The 13,275-nt window shown below is 39.0% G+C and overlaps 1 protein-coding gene across 4 annotated transcripts in view; it reads right to left on the bottom strand.

Moving 5' to 3' along the window:
- The window catches only part of TTC3 (tetratricopeptide repeat domain 3), a 141,034-nt gene that overhangs the window by 56,907 nt on the left and 70,852 nt on the right, over positions 1-13,275 (bottom strand). For all 4 annotated transcript variants that reach the window (XM_082654211.1, XM_082654214.1, XM_082654213.1 and 1 more), the window contains 7 exons: positions 11,505-11,627; positions 10,640-10,741; positions 8,680-8,772; positions 7,956-8,020; positions 6,831-6,967; positions 4,960-5,286; positions 2,573-2,824 (listed from right to left, as the gene is read on the bottom strand). In XM_082654211.1, the coding sequence (XP_082510337.1) occupies positions 2,573-2,824; positions 4,960-5,286; positions 6,831-6,967; positions 7,956-8,020; positions 8,680-8,772; positions 10,640-10,741; positions 11,505-11,627 (1,099 nt within the window). The remainder of the gene's footprint in view (positions 1-2,572; positions 2,825-4,959; positions 5,287-6,830; positions 6,968-7,955; positions 8,021-8,679; positions 8,773-10,639; positions 10,742-11,504; positions 11,628-13,275) is intronic.

Here is a 13,275-nt window from a genome sequence, read left to right as displayed (position 1 = left end):
GAAACCAAGAGCAAAATGGCTAACTCATCGGAAAACCAACTACAAAGAACCACAAAATTTCAATCCAATTCAGCATAATTTGACTGCTTTCTAGGCACCGAACTCTACGCTAGGTGCAGGGAATACAGAAATGTATAGAGAAGTCCCTGCCATCGATAACCTCATGTTCTGCAAGCTACACAAAGAGGCAAACACCCATAGCTCAGTGTGCTAAATGCCACAGCAAATACAGTGGAAACAAGCTGACAGAGTAATAAAGTCTTCAAGGGGAGTGGCCTGAGTCAGGGGTCAGGGAAGGATGTGGGGAGGAGGGGACTTGAACAAGTTAGACTTGAAATGAACAAGCAGAGGGGTGGGATGTGAGCAAGGAAAGCACAATGCAGGTTTGGACACAGTAGGAAGTGGGGTGTATATTCAGAGGGCAGATGGGGTGAGTGCTAATGAACCCAGACAGACAATGTGAATTCAATTTGTAGGCAAAATGAAGCAAGTGCTTCCCAAACAAAATACTCATAGGATCAGACAGATGTTCTAGAAGAGTCACTAACAGCAACATAAGAGAAAGATTTGGAGTAGGAGGGTCAGAAGCATGGAGACCAGTTTGGAGGCTACTGCAATCATGGAAAGATTATTAAGATCCTGGCCTAGGGAAGCGGAGGTAGACACGGAAGGGCAGATCAAAAATAAAGCTTATTTGAATTGGCAACAAACTAGACATGGGGTAACAGGCAAGAGGAAGGGTGGAGACCAGTTTCAGAGTTTTCCTGCTTAAAAACAATATTAAAACGTTATTATCTGAGATAACCAGGGAAAACAGGTCTCTAGAGATACAAGTGGCTTAAGCCATATTGCTCTTAATGGGTCTCTTGGCCATCTACACAGAAATTCCAACAGGGAAATACGCATGCAGGATCCAGGAGAGTTTGGGTCTCCCAATTATCACGGCATTGGTGATATTACTGAGTACTCTTATTTACAAGATCAGTGGATTTTGAAGTTTTAAGAAATACAGTCATTCCTTTAAATGAAAGGAGACAAAATTGAAAATGTCTGGGATGAGGGTGAGAGGCACAAGTAGTGAACTTGAAAATCTGTTGGCTGGTCATTTGGCTGGTGGCTTCCAACCCTATGACTAAAAGCAGAGAAATAGTCACAACTGGATGGACTGTATATTTTAGGTATAGAACACAAGAATCAGGGAAAACACATGAGAGGGTTGGGTCCTTTTTAGTTATCTTGTGTGACCCAAACATGCATTGAGTTTTGTAAGCTCAGTCCCAGAACAGCGTTTTATTACCAGCAGCAGCAAACTGATGGCAATAAATTCAGGCTATCAAGAAGCATGTCACCTCCAGTCATGAAGCAGTGTCCTAGGAAAATAAAGTCACCTATATCTGAGAACCACAACAAAAGTAAGCTTTTCGGTTCCTTATACTGCATTTGAACTTCATAATGCATAACATTTTTGTACAAGGCCAGACCTTTTCATGTACCCTTTAAAACAAATGGCACAAAATTTGAAAGTCTAACTCCTGACAATATATAAGCAGACTTCTGATGCTAAGGGAAAAGGTGGGGGCAGCAGTGAGGCGTTATCCTAAGAGATACATGCAGTACCAAAGACAAGAAATTTAAATTAATCTAGAATCTAAGAATATTAAAATTCTGAACAAAACAGAATCACACAGATCACTGGCTCCAATTCCTCATTTTAATGATGAAGAAACTAACATTCAAGAGAAGTTAAAGAATTAACTACTAGTTAACCTATTCTGCCAAACTGGACTCCATGCCATTATCCAAGCAGCCCCCTCAAGTCCCCTCCACCCTGTCTCTAATTCTGGATGTCAACCTGTCAAATTCCACCTCCATGTTCAAAGCTGGACTTGGACTCTACCCCTGCACCAAGGCTTTCCTCCTCCCCGAGGAGAACCCCTCAGCACTTTTTCTGGTCCTCTCTTCTCCCATATTAGTTATCTGTATATTCATTTTACTGCCTTTTCTGAAACATAAGGTCCTTGAGGGCAGAGACTAGCGTAAGCATTTCTGAATTCCTTGTTAACACCTAGCACAGGGCCTTGAAGCAGTAGTAAAAGAAAGTTTCTAATTAATTGAGTTAGGAAAGTAGCTGGGCCACAGCCTACTTTTCTTGACCCCCAGCTCTAGGTTCTTCCCACTACAATACATATTCTATCTGTTCTAGATTCTGCAGGCATCACCTACTTCTGCAGGCCAATGTTTTCTTGAATGCTACAAATCAAGCCATTTCCTAAGAAACGCCATCCCTTTGATATACAATCTCTGCCATGACACTGTGAAAATACCTACAATGAGAATAGTATGGTGTACAGTCCGTGTAATGTATCCATCTGAATATCTCTACAACACTTAACTCCACAGAGTAAGAAGGCTTTATGACATTTTTAAAAAAAAATCACTATTCTTAACACTAATTTCCCCAAATAAGCCAGTTGTACCATAATAATTTTCATTATTTTCTTTAAGTATTTAAGTAAGCTAGATCCTTTGGAGATTTTTTCTAAGATTAGATATAAACTGCAAGTCCACATACCCATTATATCAAAGAATTCATCCAAAGCATTCTGCAGTGCTGGGAACTTGTCTCTGTGTTCTTCCAGCAGCCATATTAAACATCGCGCTTCCTTCAGTGACGCTGGCTCACAGAAATAATCAAGCTGCTTTCCTTCTATAGAGCCTAGTTTATGACCATATTTCTCATTCCAGAGAAAAGTCATGATGCTAAAATCAAGCTCCTTAAGAGCGGCCCCATAACGAGAAAAAAAAGGTCCTGTGGCATCTAAGCCTATAATAAAAACAAAACCCAAGTCAGAAGAAGGGGAAAATTATTTGCTGTAAAGTCACATTCAGTTTCACATCTCTGAAAGCAGTTCTACTACAGTTTGCTTACATTTTCAGTGAAAACATTCAAATAATGGAGAACGAACTTGTTCAAGCTATTATGCATTTTAGAAACACCATTTCACATTAATATGTTAACTATAATAATTCTTATCTATGAGTTGAACAAGGTAGGCCAAAGGTTTCTATTAATATAGTTTTTATCAGACCTAGAAGATAAAATGAATTAAATGCCTTTAAAAGGCATTTTTAAAGGCATTAAATTCCTTTAAAAATATTACAATACCTTTTTCACTACTTCGCAATGATTTGCATTCCAATTAGTTTAATTCCAAATTGGAATTTGCATTCCAATTATTAAGCTGACAAGGTTTTACAATGCTTTTCTGCATATGCTCCATAAGAACAAAATACCAATAATATACAGAACTTGCCAAGTGCCTATAAAACAGAAAATGGGCGAACTCCTCACCCAACACCCAAGAACTACACCTTATCCCCCAAAATATCACGGCTCCTTACCCTCCTCACAAGATGCGAGGTGTTCACTATTCCCGCTTTTATCCCTCCCTTCTCCAACTCAGAAAAAGGGGTGGCTGCAACCTCACACGCCACTACTGAAAGGTGAACACCTGCTACCTACTAACACAGCCGCCAAAAAGCAAGGATTGTCTCTGCTCTCTCCCCCGACACGCCTCTAACACAGGACGGACCACAGGTTCTCAGTCCGCAAATGAAGCAGAGATTGCCAAGTTAAAATTACCCTGGACAGCTGTTTCTTCCAGATGAAACAGTTAGCTTTGCAGAAGTCATGTTACATGAAAAATTAGTGTATTTAAACACCAGAATCAGGGATCACATAAAATACTCATACAAGGTTCAAGGGAATCAGCAATGAAGAAATACCACATTCACAGCTCCATCTATGGCTCACATCAAAGCATGTGCTCGTTAAGGGGAAGGGAGCAGATCACACCTAGTACTGAAACGTTAACCCCCGCTCCCACTGCATTTAAACTAAGCTCTTTGTTAAATATAGCAGGTTAAAGTAAGACATAACTTTATAATTTACTTGTCTGATTGTCAGTAGACACTAATAGCAATCATCACTTAGGTGAAATTGTCCGGGGCCAGAAACCCATGGAGATGTATGCTCAACACAGCACCATTTAGTTATCAACTACACCAAGTTTGCTGCCATCTTACTTCGTCTCTACTGACAGAAACATATCAATATATTCTCTGAAACCCTGGAATTCTATCAGCTCCGTGTCTCTAAGGCAGGTCAGGCAGGCTCTCTCTATAGACCGCTGCTGAAAGGGCCTGCCCTGCTGTGGCTCCCACTAGGCTTTTTACCCAGCAGGTGCCAAGTGAATCATCCACAGCACTAGGCAGCAGCCAACCTGGTCACCAGGACAAACAAGGCCCTGGTACCAGAAGAGATCACCACCTAGTTTAGTCAACAGCTCTCTCTGCAGCTGCCTTCTGCAGTCCTTAGGTGGCTTTGGTCAAAGAGCCTGCTTGGGGGGTTCTTCCTCAACCGCATTAGGAAAATCAGGGCAGAGGACCAGAATGTTATAACCCTGTGATTCACAACACTGAAAGTCAACCCCAGGGTATTTCTCTCTTAATCCTTAGATACATACTTGCCCCAGGTGATCCTAAGCAATTAGTTCCATCCACTCTTTCCTGGGAATTCTCCACTAAGGAATGTGACTACTAAACTGCACGATCCCAGAGGGCACTCCCCAGCAGTTGACTCCAGGGGGTGCTATCTACCCGTGGCTGTACCCAGTATTCACGTACTTTACACAAGGACAAATAGTTTTGCATAACATAGGACTGGATTTTCTTACTGACTGAACTTTCCTGTGTTTCTACCTTATACAAAAGCATATTGTAACCCCTCCAAAAAGTAACCTAAAAATTGTGAGTTGGGGGAAACAGCATTTTTAACCATACAAACTTGTGGTTCTACATTTTAAAAAATCATAAATGATGATAGGAAAATGAGAAAGGATTCAGAGGCCTACGTTTATCCTTCCTATGAAACTGCATCTCTAGAATTAAGTGACGTACCAAAGCTATTAAGTTTTTGGATCCAGGTGGCTAATTTTGGTTCCACTTCTTTAAGTTCACTCAAAACATGCAGAAACACCCTTGTCTTTACTCTATTCTTTTCTTGAACCAAATGACAAATGACATAGTCCACTGCTTCATTCAGAAAATTTCTGCTAGAAAAACAGGTTGTGTAGTCTTCTGTGGTTAAAACCTTCCAAGAAAGCAACTCTTTGAGAAGCTTGGAAGTATTCAGTATCCCGGACTTAATCTTGTCAGCATACTGCTTTATGCACTGCAGAATTCTGTCATCAAGGAACTGGCAACTCTGAACACTGTCTACAGTTTCTACGGATAAATAACAGTGGTCAGTAAAAAGGAGAAAGAGAAACAATTTGCAAAAATATAAACTCAGAAAAAATTAACATAACATTACACAGCAATATAAAACATGACTCATATATTCTTTATGTTGTTTTAAATAGCCTAAGAAATTTTAAATTAGGAATATAAATAAAATATTTAACACCTTTAAAAGGTATGAAAGTTGACATTAAATCGAACATATCAAATACCTTATTTCCTTCACTTGTACCACTCATCTAAAAATCCTAACTGAGCCTCATCAACTACCCAAACTTTATATTCAGTAAATATGCTTCATGCATGAATGCAAAGGGTTTTTTCCTGGAGTTGAAGGGATCATTTCTTCAGGTATAAATACAATTAACATTTGGTAGTTACTGTATGTTATTCATCTTATTGTTGAATCCTAAATCACAGACCTGTGGAATCATTGATTCCAAGCTGGGAAATATCTCAGAAGTTCATCTTCCCACCCAGGCATTTCCCCCTAAAAATGGCCATTTAGCCTCTTGAAGCTAAGACAATAAATTAAATACAAAAAATATATATATATAAAATAATAATGTTCACTAAAAATTTTTTCGGTAGGAAAGATAACTGTGATTGATTTGTGAAACATTAATGGAATACTAGATGAAAAATAAAGACAACAAGAGGAAATATTTCATTTTGGGAAGAGCCATCACAGTAGAAAATGAGAACAATGTACTTCAACTCAAAACTGAAAGCATGCCTGGGGCTATAACGTACAGTATGGTGACTATAGTTAATAATACTGTTTTGCGTATTTGCACGTAGATCTTGAAAGTTCTCGTGAAAAAAAAATTCTGTATGTATGGTGATAGATGTTAACTGAACTTACCTGTGGTAATCATTTTGCAATATATACAAATTTCAAATCATTATGTTGTACACCTGAAACTATACCTCAATTAAAAAGAAAAAAAAAAAAACTCAACCCCCGCCCCAAACCTGAAAGTAAATATGTCCACAGAAACAGTAAATTACTGAGACCGCTCCCATGTTGATCAGGGAATGCTGACAAGACAGGTGTAAAACAGAAGGCTGGATTAGGTAATCTCTCTGGCACCTAGTATGAACTGCTTCTTTATTTGAACTCAGCATATTTCAGATAATCAGTGGCTAATTTACAGTTCAACGTTTCAGAACTTAAATCTGTGTAGCAGGGTTTACAAACCACTGTCAAACATACAATAGGAATTTCAGATATTATTCTCACATGCACTTTGGAGATAAGGAAATGGACAGAGTGTCAGTTTGCCCTGAGTTAGTGGCAGGGTAGCGTTTTCAATCCCTGTATATTGCTTCTAAATTCAATGTTCCTTACACTAACCCCCTCCCCACCTCAGTGTAAATCAGAAGATGGTGATAAAATCAAAATGCCAACGGAAATCTAAATTTCAATTCAATAACAATTAACATAAGGCCCAGCAAGATGAATATTTATATTTATACTTTTAAGCAAAAATACATTATTATTATCATGACTTGGACTCCCAGCATACCTTTCTGCTCTTCAATTTTAGGTGGATTACTTTCCCTTAAGTCCTCTTCCAATCTTTCTTGTGCTAATTTTTTTGCTTCCTTTTTTTGGATCTTCCGCTTCAATTTTTTGTCTTCTTTCAGCCTTAACTTCTCTAGGCTGATAAGTATTTACAATTAGTCATAACTCACCTTTGTTATAAACTCAATTAACTATTTTCCTTTGCCTAGTGTAAGTTACAAGTTTCCTTTTTTAGTTAAAACTTGGCCTATATCTTCTGTTCAATATCAAAAACTTTTGAGACGTGGTCAGTTCAGTCAAAACAAGTGTACTTGTTTCCTGAAAACAAGAACCTCAATGACTGAGTGACTTCTAATTAAGGATGGCATGTACAGATCATGCAGATGTTATTTCCATGTATTTGAGTTACTGCTTAGGGTAAACAAGAATAGTAAAAATGACTCTGCAAGGTAATACATGTAAATACTCATTTCCACAGTAAAATATTATTTTCACAACCCAGTAATGGCCCACAACACCAGAATTTGGTCAACATGGTTACAACAAGTTCTCCTCAACAAATAATTCTGTTCATCCTTTCTTCTGCTCTTTCCTGGTCACCAATGATGAAAAAAATCACTTCTTAAAATGGAAAGCAAGAAGCAGGACCAAAAAGAAAAGAAAAAAGGATTGGAATTATTTGATCTGAACAAGAAGATATAGAAATGAATAATTTTGACAGTTCACTGAATATTTCAGGGTGAGAAACAGTCACTGGTTCAAAATGTTTGCTGAAGAGAGTAAAAGGAAAGATGCTTTTGGAATTAAAGTTTCAACAACAGAGAACTAAGTATATAATTTTTATCCAAATGCCAAATCTATTGAACATGTCATTTCATAGCTCAATTTCATAATTTTACTTATAAATTCAACTATTAAATAATGCTTTTTATTCAAGTTTTTAGCATTTAACCATTCTAGGCTAGTTCCCTTGAAAGTTATGAATACCCATAAAATTCACTTAAGAACCACTTATCCGGATATGTGTGCAGAGCCAATTTTAAAAACAGCATAATTTAGAAATCTGCATTTAACAGAATTATATTCTAATAGACATTATTAAGCTACTGATTATTAAAAATCTTACCTAGAACATTTCTGTTTCAGAATAGGTCTTGGAGGAACCTTTTCTTTAATGACTTTGTGTTCAAACTTTAAATAAAACAGACACATCCAAAATTTGTCTCATGCTCCCATGACATAAAGCACAAAACCACAAGTAACAAGCATTTCAGAAGCACACACAATGTTCAATTCGATAGGGAACAGTGATGATGTTCTGACCCAAACAAAAGCCCAGAAAACTTTAGCAAAACAATTTACTGAAAAGAGGAACAAGAGAGTAGACACAATTTAGGAAGCTTAAAAAAAAAATTAAGAGTAAGCAGAAGATCAAGTAAACTACAGATGTCATTACCACAACCCACTCCTGCCAACTCCCATACAGTGAGGCTAGAGGTAATCCCTCCAGACACTCTCCTCCCTCCCTAAGATCCCCCACCTCGCCAACACCCAAACGTTTACTGGGAATTAACAAAATAAGGTTATTAAAAAGAGTAAAAACAGTAAAACTAAAATGTAAAAGACCTCCTCCTCCTTTTAGGAGATAAAAGAATATGAGAATCCTTCAATGCACAGAAGCATTCTCACATCCTATTACTTCCTATAATTTCTTATATTAAGTAACCGCTTCTTTCCTGGAAAACACAAGATCCAAATAGTACAACTTCCATAAATTTAAATCATATTTTAAAAGGTATCAGGATTTTGTTTATTAATTTAAGGTGACTTCCCCTTTATTAAATACTTACTTCACATTTAACTTGACCACCACTGCTGAAGATGATAATCTTTGAAATGATTCCTTCACAGTCAGGAGTAAGACAAATTCCTTGCAGAAAATCCTATTTGATTAGAAAAAAAAAAGTGCTCCATCTCAGCATAAATCTATACACGTATTCCCTTTTAACCATCAGGAACAGTCAAAACGTGATCTAAAACCTCCTTCAGGGACGTGCCGTAAAGTCCCTGCTTGTTGCCATCTGACTTCCAGAGCCCCCAGCTGTAGGGGTGACCACGGGACTTGCTTTGTTTGCGTAAGGTGAGCTGACATGATGTACGCTACGTCCATGCAAAAGCTTAAGAAACACTGAATGGACTGGCCACTGCTCTTTTCCCTCGGCCATAAGAACGTGTTCCAGTCACTCCTCAGCCTCAATTCAGAAACAAAGAACACAGCCACACAGACTGGAGCTGCCACAGCCCAACCCTGGACAACGAATGCAAAACTTCAGGACAAGTGACGCAAGCAAGGAACGAGCCTTTCTTACTGTAAGTCATAAGATATTTGAGTTACTTCAACACATCCTAGTGAAAGCGAATTTACAGAGGGTATTTCAACCCATGGGAATGGTAAGACCACTGAGGGCGAGGGCACAGCTAGAGGAGCTCAATTAAGGACAAAGACATAGCAGAAGTGACTCAATGACGGCAGCTATTTGGTCACATCATTACACCTCTAGTTAACGACATGAAAATGTGTAAAATGTGAGAATTTATGTCTACTAAACTTCAATAATTCCATTGCTAACGTTCACCTAGCACAACCACCTTAGTTTTTTTCCTCAGTAAGGATAGGGGTTTACCTGAGGCTTAGCAGCGTAGAAAAAGGTTTTCTTTCTTTAAGTCCATAGCTTATATGGATCAGAAACAAATTCTATCAATGCAAACAAGATTATTAAACTGTGACTGCTCTCAAAGTATATCTGGCTAACGGAATTAACATCATTATCTTGTTAATTAAGAGAAAACCCCAATTAGATGTGGCAGTACAAAATTTAAGTTGATTCCTCAGTACAAATTATCTCATCAAATTTTTTTAGAAATTATAAAATTTGAAGTCCCAATTCTACATCATAACATTAAAATCAGACATTTAAACTTTTTTTTTTTTTTTTTAAATTTTTTGCGGTACGCGGGCCTCTCACTGTTGTGGCCTCTCCCGTTGCGGAGCACAGGCTCCGGACGCGCAGGCTCAGCGGCCATGGCTCACGGGCCCAGCCGCTCCGCGGCATGTGGGATCTTCCCGGACCGGGGCACGAACCCGTGTCCCCTGCATTGGCAGGCGGACTCTCAACCACTGCGCCACCAGGGAAGCCCTAAACTTTTATTTTTGATCATAATATTTCCAATGTAAAAGAGGTTCAACAATTTATTAAAAGCCTCTATGGTTACTGCCCTTTACACTTGCATAAAATAAAAACAAAAACTGGGCTTCCCTGGTGGCGCAGTGGTTACGAATCCGCCTGCCAATGCAGGGAACATGGGTTTGAGCCCTGGTCTGGGAAGATCCCATATGCTGCAGAGCAACTAAGCCCGTGCGCCACAACTACTGAGCCTGCGCTCTAGAGCCCAAGAGCCACAACTACTGAAGCCTGCACGCCTAGAGCCTGTGCTCCGCAACGAGAGAAGCCACTGCAGTGAGAAGCCCATGCACCACAACGAAGAGTAGCCTCCACTCGCCCCAACTAGAGAAAAGCCCACGTGCAGCAACGAAGACCCGATGCAGCCAAAAATAAAATAAATACGTTATAAAACAAAAACTGATTTTCTAACTTTATCATTAAATTTTTAATTTAATATTTTCTAATTATGTCTCATGCACAGGGAGGAATTCATATCCTCTTAAGACTTTTCCTAAAGATTTTTAGGGGAAAAAAATCAACATACAATAAGCATACTGAAAAATCCAGATAATCTTGTTAGCCTTACCTTGTCAATTTTATCATTAAATGTTGTTGTTTTTAACTTCTTCCAACAGTTCATGTGGAATTCTATTTTACAGTACTGGCAACAGCTGATTCGTATAAAACCCTACGGTTTAAAACAATTTTTAACTCACTTTTGAAAGATGTCTACACACACATTCTCTCTCTCTCTCACTCACTCACAACACATATTAAGATGGAGAGCTGTCTGCACTTACCTGGCAGACATAGCTAGATGCCACATTTCCTCCTGGGGGAGTGTAAGACTTCCGTACCCCAGACTGCCTAGTGCTGGAAACACTGAGCTTAACTGACATATTCATTTCCACAATTTACAGCTGCGTCATCCTTTACAATACCAAATATTTTATAAACTTTATCTCATCTGATCTACTAACCAGGGACAGCGAGCAGCTTCTATCTTCTTGAATAAGCTAAAGCCCAGGGTCTTACTCACTCAGTTCATTGCCAGACTTGGTCTCAGACTTAGGTCTCTAGGAGTTAATTCAATGATCAGAATGGCCTTCAGATTCTTGGACTCAAATTTTACAAGAAATTGGAATTGCAACAAATCAGGGGTACTAGCCTCCCTCTGTTCCCTGGGCTCCTAAAAATAGGCTAGAAAGGGGAAATGGAATCAGCTAACCTGCCTTCTCAGGTCACCGTCCCTGCCCTCAGTGTTTATTTCAGTGGCTCTGGGCCCCCATGTGAGATGATGTAGACTTAAGTCCAGGGGATGGGGAGGACAAGAGGACATAAAACTGCTGACAAGTCACAGTACTCAAGTGTCTCCAGTTACAGAATTTGTTCTGAATCCATTTTAAGGCACAATTCAGCAAGTTAAGGACCTAGTACACACTCATTAGTACCTTAAAGTCTGGATCAGTTATGTATATCTGGATTTTGGAATATCCACGGCACTTCTGATAGCAACAAATGGCATCCGGCACTGGAGGGAACCTGCATTCTTCAATAAATTTCTCTAACAGCATCTAAAACAAAAATAAACAAAAATGATACGACTACAACACTAATTCAACAATAAAATGTTTGTGATTTCAATAACCTCTTGCCATCAAAATATTTTCAGCACAGAAAGGACCAAATGCCTTTTAGCCAAGAACTACATACAACTTTTAAAGTTTTTCCTTCTAGCTTCCCTGGTGGCGCAGTGGTTGAGAGTCTGCCTGCCGATGCAGGGGACACGGGTTTGTGCCCCGGTCCGGGAAGAGGCACAACAGTGAGAGGCCCGCATAACGCAAAAAAAAAAAAAAAGTTGTTCCTTCTAGAGAGAGGCTGATACAGAGACATGCCAAGAGACAAAGATGGGAAAAAAAGGGCTAATCAACAAATTTTCAAAATTTCAGACTCTGAATCAAAATCTTATCCTGTGTTATAATCATCAGGCCTCATTTTACACTACATACCTTTTAGAAATCTCCTTCAAGCATTCACAGGGAGTCAAATGAGGTAGAATAACCCTTAGGGCTCTACTGTTCTCCTTCCCGATGTCATTTCACCTAGGACCCCACCACTGTCATCCATCTACCTCCCTGAACCCCTGCCCCCTGTGCCTGTTCATCACCTGGAGAATTACACCACTGCCCCCGAAGCCCCCGAGACTCATGCCACGCTTCCAGTGCTGGCTGTCCGTTATCAGTAGTTCCTGTGCCTCCACTCCAATCCAGTAGAAAGAGAGGAAAATCCAACAATCCCTACGTTTAGTTTTATTTTTTATACCAGCTTTGTTGAGATATAATTCATATACCATACAATTTACACATTTAAAGTGTACAGTTCCGTGGTTTTTTTAGTATATTCGGAGTTGTATAACTATCACGATAACCTAAAATTAGAACATTTCACCATGCAGCAAGAAACCCCATACCCATTAGCAATCCCTCCCCAACCTTCCTCAACCCCCTAGCCCACTAATCTACTACCTGTCTTCACATATAGATTTTCCTATTCTGGAGATTTCAGATAAACAGAATCATACAGTATGTGGCCTTTCATGTCTGGTTTCTGTCACTGATATTCAATTATATGGATATACCACATTTTATTTAACCATTCAGCAGCTGACGGACACTTTGAGCTGTTTCTACTTTTTGACTATTGTGAATAATACTGCTATGAACATTCATGTACAAGTTTTTGCGAGAACATGTTTTCCTGTCTCTGTACATACCTAGGAGTGAAACTGCTAGGTCATATGGTAACTCTGTCTTTAACCTATGAGGAACTGCCAGACTGTTTTCCAAAGCAGCTTCATCATTTTACACTTTACAGCAATGTATGGATGTTCTGATTTCTCCAGATCCTTGCTAACACTTGTTATTGTCTGCCTTCTTGATTACAGCCACCCTAGTGAGTATGAAGTAGTATCTCATTTTAATTTGCATTTCTCTGATGGCTAACTGTTGAACACATTTTACATGCTTATTGTCTATTTATACAACTTGCTAGCAGAAACACCTATCCAGATCTTTTGGCTACTTCTAATTAGAGTGTCTTTTTATTACTGAGTTGTAAGAGTTGATTCCTGTGCTTTTAAAAGCTTCAGCCAAAAGCAAGTTCTGAGTAAATACCAGGGTTCATCACAAGTAAAGGCCTATCCTAGTCAATTCACACACTTTA

Source organism: Grampus griseus, assembly GCF_964374135.1.
Source record: "Grampus griseus genome assembly, chromosome: 5".
Taxonomy (NCBI): Eukaryota; Metazoa; Chordata; class Mammalia; order Artiodactyla; family Delphinidae; genus Grampus; species Grampus griseus.
Note: the sequence above shows the minus strand (reverse complement) of the source record. Positions and strands in the feature narration are given on the sequence as shown.